The 12,155-nt window shown below is 43.8% G+C and overlaps 1 protein-coding gene across 2 annotated transcripts in view; it reads right to left on the bottom strand.

The window, feature by feature from the left end:
* The window catches only part of LOC133556141 (rho GTPase-activating protein 27-like), a 29,314-nt gene that overhangs the window by 6,763 nt on the left and 10,396 nt on the right, over nt 1–12,155 (bottom strand). The window contains exons 2-13 of one of the 2 annotated variants that reach the window (XM_061905783.1): nt 11,905–11,994; nt 10,919–11,790; nt 8,874–9,059; nt 8,535–8,681; nt 8,340–8,465; nt 8,205–8,264; nt 6,077–6,196; nt 5,865–5,939; nt 2,307–2,366; nt 1,977–2,044; nt 1,821–1,908; nt 1,654–1,755 (exon numbers count right to left, since the gene is read on the bottom strand). In XM_061905783.1, the coding sequence (XP_061761767.1) occupies nt 1,654–1,755; nt 1,821–1,908; nt 1,977–2,044; nt 2,307–2,366; nt 5,865–5,939; nt 6,077–6,196; nt 8,205–8,264; nt 8,340–8,465; nt 8,535–8,681; nt 8,874–9,059; nt 10,919–11,790; nt 11,905–11,935 (1,935 nt within the window). In that variant the 5' untranslated portion in view covers nt 11,936–11,994. The remainder of the gene's footprint in view (nt 1–1,653; nt 1,756–1,820; nt 1,909–1,976; nt 2,045–2,306; nt 2,367–5,864; nt 5,940–6,076; nt 6,197–8,204; nt 8,265–8,339; nt 8,466–8,534; nt 8,682–8,873; nt 9,060–10,918; nt 11,791–11,904; nt 11,995–12,155) is intronic. The other variant, XM_061905785.1, reaches the window with a different exon arrangement.

Below are 12,155 nucleotides of genomic sequence, written 5' to 3'. Positions count from 1 at the left end.
TACTACGAAACCACGCTTTTGTAAATCGTGGCTTGGCATTGTCTTGCTGAAATAAGCTGGGGCGTCCATAATAACGTTGCTTGGATGACAACATATGTTGCTCCAAAACCTGTATGTACCATTCAGCATTAATGGTCCCTTCACAGATGTGTACGTTAGCCATGCCTTGGGCACTAATACACCCCCATACCATCACAGATGCTGGCTTTTGAACTTTGCGCCTGTAACAATCCGGATGGTTATTTTCCTCTTTTTTCCGGAGGACACCACATCCACAGTTTCCAAATATAATTTGAAATTTGGACTCGTATGACAACAGAACACTTTTCCACTTTGCATCAGTCCATCTTAGATGAGCTCGGGCCCAGCGAAACCGGCAACGTTCCTTGGTGTTGTTGATAAATGGGTTTTGCTTTGCATAGTTGAGATTTAACTTGCACTTACAGATGTAGCGACCAACTGTAGTTACTGACAGTGGTTTTCTGAAGTGTTCATGAGCCCAATGTCAGTTTTTGATGCTTTACCGCCTAAGGGATCAAAGGTCCGTAATATCATCGCTTACGTGCAGTGATTTCTCCAGATTCTCTGAACCTTTGATGATTTTACGGACCGTAGATGGTAAAATCCCTAAATTCCTTGCAATAGCTTGTTGAGAAATGTTGTTCTAAAACTGTTCCACAATTTGCTTACAAATTGGTGACCCTCGCCCCATCCTTGTTTGTGAATTACTTAGCGTTTCATAGAAGCTGCTTTTATACCCAATCATGGCACCCACCTGTTCCCAATTAGCTTGCACACCTGTGGGATGTCCCAAATAAGTGTTTGATGAGCCGTTCTCAACTTTTTAAGTATTTATTGCCACCTTTCCCAACTTCTTTGTCACGTGTTGCTGGCATCAAATTCTAAAGTTAATGATTGTTTGCAAAAAAAAAAAGTTTATCAGTTTGAACATCAAATATGTTGTCTTTGTAGCATATTCAACTGAATATGGGTTGAAAATGATTTGCAAATCATTGTATTCCATTTATATTTACATCTAACACAATTTCCCAACTCATATGGGAACGGGGTTTGTGTGTATATATGTATATATATATATATATATATATATATACACACACATGTATATATATATATATATATATATATATACATATATATATATTATATACATACACACATATATATATATATACATACAAACACACACACATTATTTACATAGATACATATACACACATACATACATAAATATATATATATTGTTTATGTATATGTAAAAATACATTTTACATATATGTATATTAACATGTATACACAAATATATACACATACACACATATTTATATATACGTATATATATATATATATATATATATGCATGCATGCATATGGTTGTATGTATATTGTTTTACCATTCCCTTCAAATTAACATCTGACACTTTCGCAGTACTTCAATGCACCACAGTGCCATGATACAGTATGTGATGGAACAGTGACATTTGAGAATAGTGTTAAATACAATATAATATGTGGCGGCATAGAAAGAAACGTCACTGCAAAGCATAACACGTAAGTGTGCTGCACGCCAGGGTATTGGAGGGCAACCGGTCGACACACAGCTCAAATTGTAACCACGGCAACGTAGCTGACCTCCAGCACGTTCTTCTTCGAGGACTTGTCCTTGGAGGCCCAGCCGATCCAAGCTCCTCTCAGCTCCACCGTGTATTCCGGAACAATCTGTGACGCCTTGGACTGGTGAAAGGTGAGGGGTCACGTGTGCGAGCCTGAAAAGTCAAAAGGTGAAAGCCGCTTCCTACCATGTTTCCGCTGGGGGCAGACTTGGGGTCCCTGTGAAAGGTGAGGATCCCTCCATGGAGGACGGTCCACGACTGACTCCAGTTCTTCCTGCACAGCACAGCGCCAGTTACACGTCACGTAAACACACGCCACCACACACATACACCATTTCTCACCGGATCTTCTTGCCGTTATCGATCACTTTGGTCTTGTTGAGGATTCCCGCTTTCTCCAGCATGTGTCCCTGCAGAGTCACACGCACACACACAGGGGGTCACGTGACAGGGCAGCTCAGGTGTTCTCTCCCAGCTGATACAAGACCAGTTCCAGGAAGTGTTCTGTGCTGGCATGATGCACGACTTCATCCACCACCAGGGGGCACCGCCCTAAAAAATGAGCCAGGCTTCTTCCCATAGCAACCACAAGCTTGAGGGTGTAGTCTCACCAAAACAACAACAAAAACAACTCATATCAGCCACTAACCAGAGCCCAGCACCTGCAATTACCTGCTGGGAGTCTGTGCTGCGATTGGACAGATTCCTTCTCCGTGTGAACCTATCAGAGAGCTTGACACATGATAGCACAATGAGCTCGCCACACAAACACACACACATTGCACACACACGCACACATACACACATTGCACACACATGAGAGATCCCAGCATGACCGAGCTTTGCTGCTGCATGTTTGAAAGGCCAGGATGCACAGAAAGTAGTCAAGCTAGCTGTTGGAAAATTTGAATCGCCTTCTTAAAGGGGAACTGCACTCTTTTTTTGGAATATCATTACCAGTCCTTATGTCCAACTAGAACACATTTTATTATTTTTTATACGTTCTAACTCGTAAATAAAGGTTAGCAAAAGTCAGCTCACAATGCAGCTATTCGGAGTTGCTCTATTCCGCCTATAAAGCGATGTACTTAACACGTTTTTTTATAGAAGTATATATGTAATGTAGTAACATTAATAATAATATTAATATTTACAAATTTTGATAATTTTAAGCATATTAATTTCACAGACGCATCACAACGTTCACATTCCCTTCACCAACAACATCACTACCAATCATTGCAGACTTCATGAGAGACTACAAAGACTACTTTGGGACAAATGACAATCCAGAAACGTATACTTTTGATCCTGATCAGGAGGATGACCTACGAGTTGTCGAAGCTGTGTGCTAAACAGATCCAGCAAGTGGCAGTATTGCTAAGTGCTAAACAAGAAATACAAACTAGGAACATAATCAAACAATCACTTAGCGCCTGATTTACTAAGCTCCAAACAGCACGTGAGCAATATATAAAACAGTGTGTACAATTAGTGGGCGTGTTGCGTGTGATTTACTAAGACTGCGCGTGCAATTGAAAAACGGTGCAGACTGCCATGGAGACATTCATTTACTGCACATTCATGCTATCATGCTCCTCCCTGTGTCGTTTTGCTAGGTTTTCAAACAAGCAGGAAACATGTACCACTTTTTATGGGCACTTCAGAAGCAGTGCTGCAGTTCAGCTACGTTTTATTTTACAGGTAAAAGTACGCTCATTGGAGAGAGATTGCACTTTACTCTGGCTCAAGAAACTAAAAAAATGCATACTTAAATAATTTTTTTTCATGTAAGAAATACTTTAAAAACATATCATATGTGAAAAAAAACTTAACGTCTTTAAAAAAAACACTAAAGGACACCAATTGAATACATTTTAATCAGCCACTTAAGTAAAAAGCAGTTATAAAATTATGAAATAATGTTGGTTAATACACAATATGTTTAATATTTTTCATTTCTGACCATCAAAAATGTTGACACACAGGTAGGACGGAGGATTGTCGTCTGTCTGTGATGCGTGAGCAGAAATCCTGCAGCCGTTTGTGGAACTGTCAGTTTGCACACCGTTCTGACACGTGCTAAATGAAACGCAAAATAGTGCTCGCAAATCACATTGCGCTTGCAAAAAATTACTATATTTGCATCTTTTCCTCCCAGTATTGTGTCCATTTTGATAACCAGCATATAATCCGCATATTAATAAAGACAAAGAGGCCTTAAACAGCGTGTACTACCAGGTTTGCATATGTTTTAGTACACGCAAACCTTTAGCAAATCAGGCTCTCACTGTACAATGTCTGCTTTTACGGGGATGCCGACTGATGGGATGTTTATATCTTTCAGCAAAAAACTTGCGTTCCCCGTTTAGATGATTAATTCACCATAATTGTCGGTTAAATAAAGGAAGTGAGCATATTGTTGTGTCTTCCTAGCAATGTCAAAGTTGGATGTCAAAGTTGACCAACTTCTCGGTTCAGGTCCACAACCTTCTAGTATCCAGGTGAGAGGCATGGTTTATAATCTAGAATTAACTTTTACCAACTCAGAGGCGATGCAGCAGCTCAGTATTTCAATATAGCAGTATAAACTAGGTACCTCTCTGTGATTAATGCTTAAAGTAACAGTATCGCTTATACTTATTTAATATTTCAGGTCAGGAGATGTAAATAGAGTATTGTTGGCTTTTTCTGGATGTTTTTAAAAGTCTTTATGGGCAGGATAGGTTGGAACCGGTTAGCTCCATTGTTAGCCCCCTCAATTAGAATGCATAAGAAAGAAAAACATGTGTCATTCTCTTGAACAAGGATTCGGAATGATAGGCAAAATCCCAAACACGTACAGTTGCCTTTAAGACGAGCACGAGATCATGACAGAACCGGCAATAAAAGATGGAACAAGGTGCACCTTTCTTTACAGGTGCTGCTTCAGCAAAAAGAAGAAATAAAAGAAAGTATTTATAAAAAAATTAAAAAAAAGCATCTCCAGCGCTTTAAAAAAAAATAAGGACAAAGCAGGGGCGCTACAGGCATGACATTTTTTTAAATCTCATTTTTGACTTCCTTAAATGCATGATTTGAAATAAAATTGAATAAGCGTGAAAAAGTTTTTGTAATGGGGGTGGAGCCTGAAATAGATTTCTGCTCATAGCCGTCCTTATTAGACAAACATAACAACCACGACACTGTGGAACGCATTGTGAATTATAGCCATTCTACGTAGTTGCAGAGCAGGAAAGTGCTTGGAAAAAAGTCTGCTATAAAATGTCATTAAATTTTTTACATTTGACATAGCAGGCATAACACACCCTGTCCTGATTACATAATTGGATGCAAGATGATGTCACATGGAAAAACACTGATTTCTCACATCGTCATGGTTACTTGTCCACTGATGTACTACTGACAATCCATCGCCATGGTTACTTGTCCATTGATGTAGCTACAAACAATACATCGCTGTGGTTACTTGTTCATGGATGTAGCTACGGATAATACATCGCCATGGTTACTTGTCCATTGATGTAGCTACGAACAATACATCAACATGGTTACTTCTCCAACTATGTAATTACGGACAATACATCACCATGGTTACTTGTCCATTGATGTCGCTACGGACAATACATTGCCATGGTTACTTGTCCATTGATGTCGCTACGAACAATACATCGCCATGGTTGGTTGTCCATTGATGTAGCTACGAACAATACATTGCCATGGTTACTTGTCCATTGATGTACCTATGAACAATACATCGCCATGGTTACTTGTCCACTGATGTAGCTACGGACATTGCATCTCCATGGTTACTTGTCCATTGATGTAGGTACAGACAATACATCGCCATGGTTACTTGTCCAACTATGTAACTACGGACAATACATCGCCATGATTACTTGTTTATTGATGTAGCTACGGACAATAAATCGCCCTGGTTACTTGTCCACTGATTTAACTACGAACAATACACCGCCATGGTTACTTGTCCACTGATGTAGCTGTAGTTGAGGGGATTATAATCAGAGGAACATTTGAAATTAAAATGTTTTCCATTTCATATATTTTTCTCGAGCTTCTTATTTTCCATATGCCATGAAAAAAATCAATAAATATTTATATCAACCGATATAAAACAAGTATATCATGATCATTTTCTACCATATCGCCCAGTTCTAAGTTAAATTCATCCAAGATGAGTAATCTTTCTCAGTGTGTGCGTGTATGTACCTGCAAACTTTCGGGAAAGTCTCTCCTGGTGTCAGTGGTTTCAGAGAAGTTCCTCAGATGGCGAGATACGAGCATCTAGGAAACAAGGAAAATGTTTCATTGTGTGTTTCATGATAAAAAAAATGACACGAAGCAAATGTTGTCGCTACAAATATATTTTCTGGAATCCTCCTAACTTCTGCCCCCATACGTCATGTCCCACTTAGACTCACGTCCTCAGCCACACTGTGTCTCCAGCCTCGGTCCTCCACGCCATTCCTCATCCTCAACGGCAAGCGGACCCCATCCGCCAGGTCCAGGTGAGCTCTGGGAATCACATGTTTTTGGAGATGCTGGCGAGTGCAAGAAAACACCAGCAGGTGGCGTTTACTTTAAGAAACAACAGTGTGTGTACGTGTGTATGTACCCTAGTGAACATGGTGTTGTAGTGTGTGTGTGTGTGTATACCGTGGTGAACAAAGTGTTGTTGTGTGTGTTTGTACCATAGTGAATATGGTGTTGTGTGGGTTTGTGTGTCTGTGTATCGCAGTGAATATGGTGTCATTGTGTGCCTGTGCATACTGTAGTGAACATGGTGTCATTGTGTGCCTGTGCATACTGTACAGTGTCGTTGTGTGCCTAGACATACTGTAGTTAACACAGTGATCTTGTGTGCCTGTGCATACTGTAGTTAACACTGTGTACTTGTGTCCCTGTGCACACTGTAGTTAAACATAATATCGTTGAGTGCATGTGTTTGTACTGTATTGAACAAGGTTTTATCGTGTGCGTGCGGGTGTGTACCGTAGTCAACAAGGTCTGGTTCTGTGTGTGTCTGTGTAACAAAGTGTACACGCTGTTGTGTGCGCACTGTAGTAAATAAGGTTTCTTTGTGTGCGTGCGGGTGTGTACCGTAGGGACCACAGTGTCTTTGTTTGCGTGTGTGTACTGTAGTTAACATTATGTTGTTGTTTGTGACCGTGTGTATGTGTACCATAGTGACCACAGTGTCGTTGTGTGCGTACCGTTTAGAACACGGTCTTCTGCGTGTGTGCGTACCGTTGTGAACACGGTGTCCTGCGTGTGTGTGTGCACTTTACAAGTTTTCGTCATGTGCGTGCATGTGTGAACCATAGTAAAAACAGTGTCTTTGTTTGCGTGTGCGTGTCTAATGGAAGTTGACACAGTGTCATTGTGTCTGTGTGTGTGTGTACCGTAGTTAACACAGTGTCATTAGTCCATGCGTGTGCGTCCCGTAGTTAACAGTGCATTTGTGTGAGTGTGTGTACTTTAGTTAACACAGTGTCGTCGTGTGTGTATTGTATTGAACACCATGTTGAGCATGTGTGTATAGAATAATAAAGACGGTGTTGTTGTGTGCATGTGTGTGTAGAATAATAAACACGCTGTTGTTGTGTGCATGTGTGTGCACCGTCGAAAAGACGGTGTCGTCGTCTACGTGTGTACCGTTGTCAATACAGTGTTGTTGTGTGGGCGTATGTCCATACCATAATTAACACGGTGTCATTGTGTGTGTGTGTGTGTGTGTGTGTGTGTGTGTGTATACTGTAGTGAAAACGATGTCGTTATGTGCATGTCTGTGCCGTAGTGAATACAGTGTTGTCGTATGTGTATGTTGTATCACCAAATCGGGAATCACCAAAATAATTCCCGAGCGCAGCCACCGCTGCTGCTCACTACTCCCCTCACCTACCAGGGGGTTAACAAGGCGATGGGTCAAATGCAGAGGACAAATTTAACCCCACCTTGTATGTGTGACAATCTTTGGTACTTAATAATAATAATAATAATAATAATGGATTAGATTTATATCGCGCTTTTTTATTGTTAGATACTCAAAGCGCTCACAGAGAAGTGGGAACCCATCATTCATTCACACCTTGTGGTGGTAAGCTACATCTGTAGCCACAGCTGCCGTGGGGTGGACTGACGGAAGCGTGGCTGCCAGTTCGCGCCTATGGCCCCTCCGACCACCACCACTCATTCATTCATCATTCATTCACCAGTGTGAGCGGCACCGGGGGCAAAGGTGAAGTGTCTTGCCCAAGGACACAACGGCAGCGATTTGGATGTTAATAGGTGGGAAGCGAACCTGCAACCCTCAGGTTTCTGGCACGGCCGCTCTACCCACTACACTTTAATTTAACTTAAAATTTAACTTAGTAAACATGGTGTCGTGTGTACCGTCATAAACACGGCGTCGTTTTGTGTGTGTGTGTGTGTGTGTGTACCGTAGTGAATACAGTGTTGGCGAGTGTGTGTGTGTGTATTGTAGTAAACACGGTGTCCTGTGTACCGTCGTAAACACAGTGTTGTGTGTGTCCGTGTGTGTGTGTGTACCATAGGAAACACGATGTCGTTGTGTGCGTCCACAGGATAATCCTCTTCTGGAAGGGGAGGCTTCAGTGTCACACACACACAGCAAATATTGGCACCATGACACGTGACCTTTGACCTATGAAAGAGGGGTCTTACCGGGCCGTCGTCACTGGAGCTGAGGGGGGAGAGCGTCGGGGGTGCGGTCCAGGATGTGGCCCCTGAGGTGGGGTTGTAGTAGTAGAACCTTCCTGACGTTTGGTCGAGGAGCTGCTCCCAGAGTTCCTGTTTGTAGCATAAGAGACGCTCTTCTGCATCCCGACTTCTCAGGACATTTTGTTCGTGGTTTGTTACCTGAGGAGAGAGAGGGGACAGCAGCCCCCCAGGTGGGTCCGAGTCCGCAGGCGAGGGGGGGCAGGGCTCACGTGGGTCAGACCAGGTGGTCTGTAGGGTAACGGGATGGAAGTAAAACACCTTCCCGCTTTCCTGGTCCGTGTGGACCTGCAAGACCAATTGGACATACAGCCTTTCAAAGTAGAAACTCAACTTTCCTGTGCTCTTATTGCTCTTCTTCCTCCCATGTGTCCATTGTTACATGTAACTTTAGAAGAGTAATCAGATTACAGTTGATTAAACTGCACATGTTAAAGATCACATTTGAAGGAATTCTATTCTTTTCTGGCTCACTCTGACCTGCCATCCATCTTGTGTCCTGACGGGCGGTGGGGGGGTGGTCGTGTCAGGGACCGGGGTCGCCGAGGGGGACGGGACTTGGCCTGCGGTGGACAGGGGAGAGTCGGGCAGCTCCGGAGGGGCGGGGTCAGTGTCGGCGCTCCCCTTGACAGCTGAGATGCCAACGTAGATGGGCGGGCTCGAGGCCTACGGCGAGATCGTCTTCACGGTTTAATACGACACGTTTCAAAGAGCAAACAAGCTCTTATACTTCACTGCTCAGGTGTCCTAAGCCACGTCCACAGCCACTTTGACATTGTGGTTAGCAGCCACTAAGACACACCCACTGTCACATTGACATTGTGGTCTGATCTTGAATGGGATTATGCTGAAAATTGAAATTTCCCCTCAGGGATTAATAAAGTATTTCTGATTCTGGTTTTTGATTTTGATTCTGATTCTAATTCTGGTTAGCAGCCACTAAGCCACGCCCACAGTCACATTGACATTGTGGTCGGATCTTGAATGGGATTGTGCTGAAAATTTTAATTTCCCCTCAGGGATTAATGAAGTATTGTACTTTTCGGAGTATAAATCGCTCCGGAATATAAGTCGCACCTGCCAAAAAAGGCAAAATAAAGAAGGAAAAAAACATATATAAGTCGCATTTTTGGGGGAAATTTATTTGATAAAACCCAACACCAAGAATAGACATTTGAAAGGCAATTTAAAGAACAAGCTGAATAAGTGAACGTTATATGACGCATAAATAACCAACTGAGAAGGTTCCTGGTATGTTAACGTAACTTATTATGGTAAGAGTCATTCAAATAACAGTAACATATACAACATGCTATATGTTTACCAAACAATCTGTCACTACTAATTGCTAAATCCCATGACATTTTATACGTCTAGTCTCTTACGTGAATGAGCTAAATAATATTATTTGATATTTTACGGTAATGTGTCAATAATTTCACATGTAAGTGAGTATAAGTCGCACCCCCGGCCAAACTATGAAAAAAACTGCGACTAATAGTCACAAAAATACGGTATTTCTGATTCTGATTCGCAGCCACCAAGCCACGCCCACAGCCACCTTAACATTATGTTAATAGCCACTAAGCCATACCTCCATAAAATTATGGTTAGGAGCCATTAAGCCACGCCCACAGCCCCGTAAACATTATGGCTAGCAGGCAATAAGCCACTCCCACATTAACATTATGGTTAGCAGTCACTAAGCCACACCCACTTTAACATTATGGTTAGCAGCAACTGAGTCCTGCCCACAGCCACATCAACATCATGGTTAGCAGCCACTAAGCCACACCCACTTTAACAGTATGATTAGCAGATACTAAGCTACACCCACAGTCACGTTAACATGATGGTTTGCAACCACTAAGCAACGGCCACAGCTACGTTACCATTATGATTAGCAGCTACAAAGTCCCACCCACATTAACATTACAGTTGGCAGCCACTAAGCCCCACCCGCAACCACGTTAACATGTTTATCAGCCATTAAGCCACGCCAACAGCCACGTTAACATTAAGGTTAGCAGCCAATAGGCCACGCCCACATTAACATTATGTTTTGCAGTCATTAAGCCCCACCCACAACCACGTTAACATGTTTATCAGCCATTAAGCCACGCAAACATCCACGTTACCATTATGGTTAGAAGCCATTAGGCCACGCTCAGGTTGACATTATGGTTAGCAGTCACTAAGCCCCGCCAACAGCCACATGAACATTATGGTTAACAGCTATTAAGCACCGACCACAGCCACATGAACATTATGGTTAACAGCCACTAAGCACCGACCACAGCCACATGAACATTATGGTTAGCAACCACCAAGCCATGCCCACAGTCACATTTACATTATGGTTAGCAGCCACTAATCCACGCCCACCTCTCCATTAACATTATGGTTAGCAGCCACTAAGCCCTGCCCACAGCCACAAAAACATAATGGTTAGCAGCAATCTTGCGAAGTCAAAGTTCATCCGTCAGAGTCAAAGGTCACATCATGATAGCAAAGGTGGCACTCACCTCTTTGGTGGGCACAGGAGGTCCAGTACTCTCTGCTGGTCTAGTCAAGGTGGCCAGGTCCAGGTTGAGGTCCTGGATGGACTCATAGATATGGTTAGAACCTTCCTCTTTGGGGGGATCGTCCTCATCGTCGCTCTCTGACTCGTTGAACTCCTCTGGGACCACTTCCTCCTCCTCGTCTTCTTTCTCCTCCTCCATGGAGTCCTCCTGGTCTTCTGCATGCTGAACGTCGAGCTTGGGGACCACCGGCGTCTCCACGGCGATGGGTTGCACGTGGGGTCGGCTTGGGAAAGAGGGGTCACCTAAACTGAAACTTGGAACTGGGGATTTCTCAGAGTCTCTCTGGTCGTCGAGTGTCTTTTTGCTGAGAGTCTCAGGACCGGTCTCTGGACCAAGAGGGATGCTGGGATGTCGTGGTCCTGCAGCGATCAGCAATGAGGGTTCCTGGGAGTCCAGTGGGACGCCAAAGGTGGACATGCGGTTTTCAGTCTTCCGGTACCTACTGGAAGCCTCGGGTTTGAGCCGGATCATCACCTCGTCAGCGGGTTTGGTTCTTGTCCCGGCAGGCTCCTCAAGAGCCTTTGGAACAGGAACAGGAACAGGCACAGCAACCGGCACCGCAGCAGGAACCGGTGCCGGTTCAGAAGTGGGTGGATCAGCAAAGTCGAGAGGTGAGGGAAAGACCAGCGGCAGCTCTTTGACGTACTTTGCCGGGATGTAGAAGGGCTTGGAGGCGCGGTCACGTCGGACCTGCCACCAGTGGTCGTTGGTCTTAGCAAGCAAGATATAGCGCTCATTGGGTTTTATGGAGATCAGCGAGCCGTCCCGACCCTGGTACTCGTACTGAAACTCCACCAGGACCAGACCCAAACCTTCAAGACAGCACAGTGACGTCACGCTAACAGGACTAGCGATGCTAATGCTACCTCTGTGCTAGCTAGCCTGCCCGCTCTTGCTCTAATGCTAACGCTAACAAGTCAGCTCACCTCTCCCAAGTGCGGCGGATGTCGTTGCCATGGTGATAACGCTCCTCGGCTCGACGGACAGGTGACAGGTCAAGGTTGATCATCAGCTCCCTTAAATAGGCAGGAAGTAGGTATGTGTCACCTTGGTGTGTCTCAAAACGTACAAGGAATGTTCTACGCGCTCGACTTCTTCCTGTCACGACACGTCCTCGGCAGACTGCCGCGCACCGCCGACCATTTTTGCTCGTCAAATAACTTACTTCTTGTTCTTG

Source organism: Nerophis ophidion, linkage group LG07 (genome assembly GCF_033978795.1).
Source record: "Nerophis ophidion isolate RoL-2023_Sa linkage group LG07, RoL_Noph_v1.0, whole genome shotgun sequence".
In the NCBI taxonomy this organism is placed as follows: Eukaryota; Metazoa; Chordata; class Actinopteri; order Syngnathiformes; family Syngnathidae; genus Nerophis; species Nerophis ophidion.
Note: the sequence above shows the minus strand (reverse complement) of the source record. Positions and strands in the feature narration are given on the sequence as shown.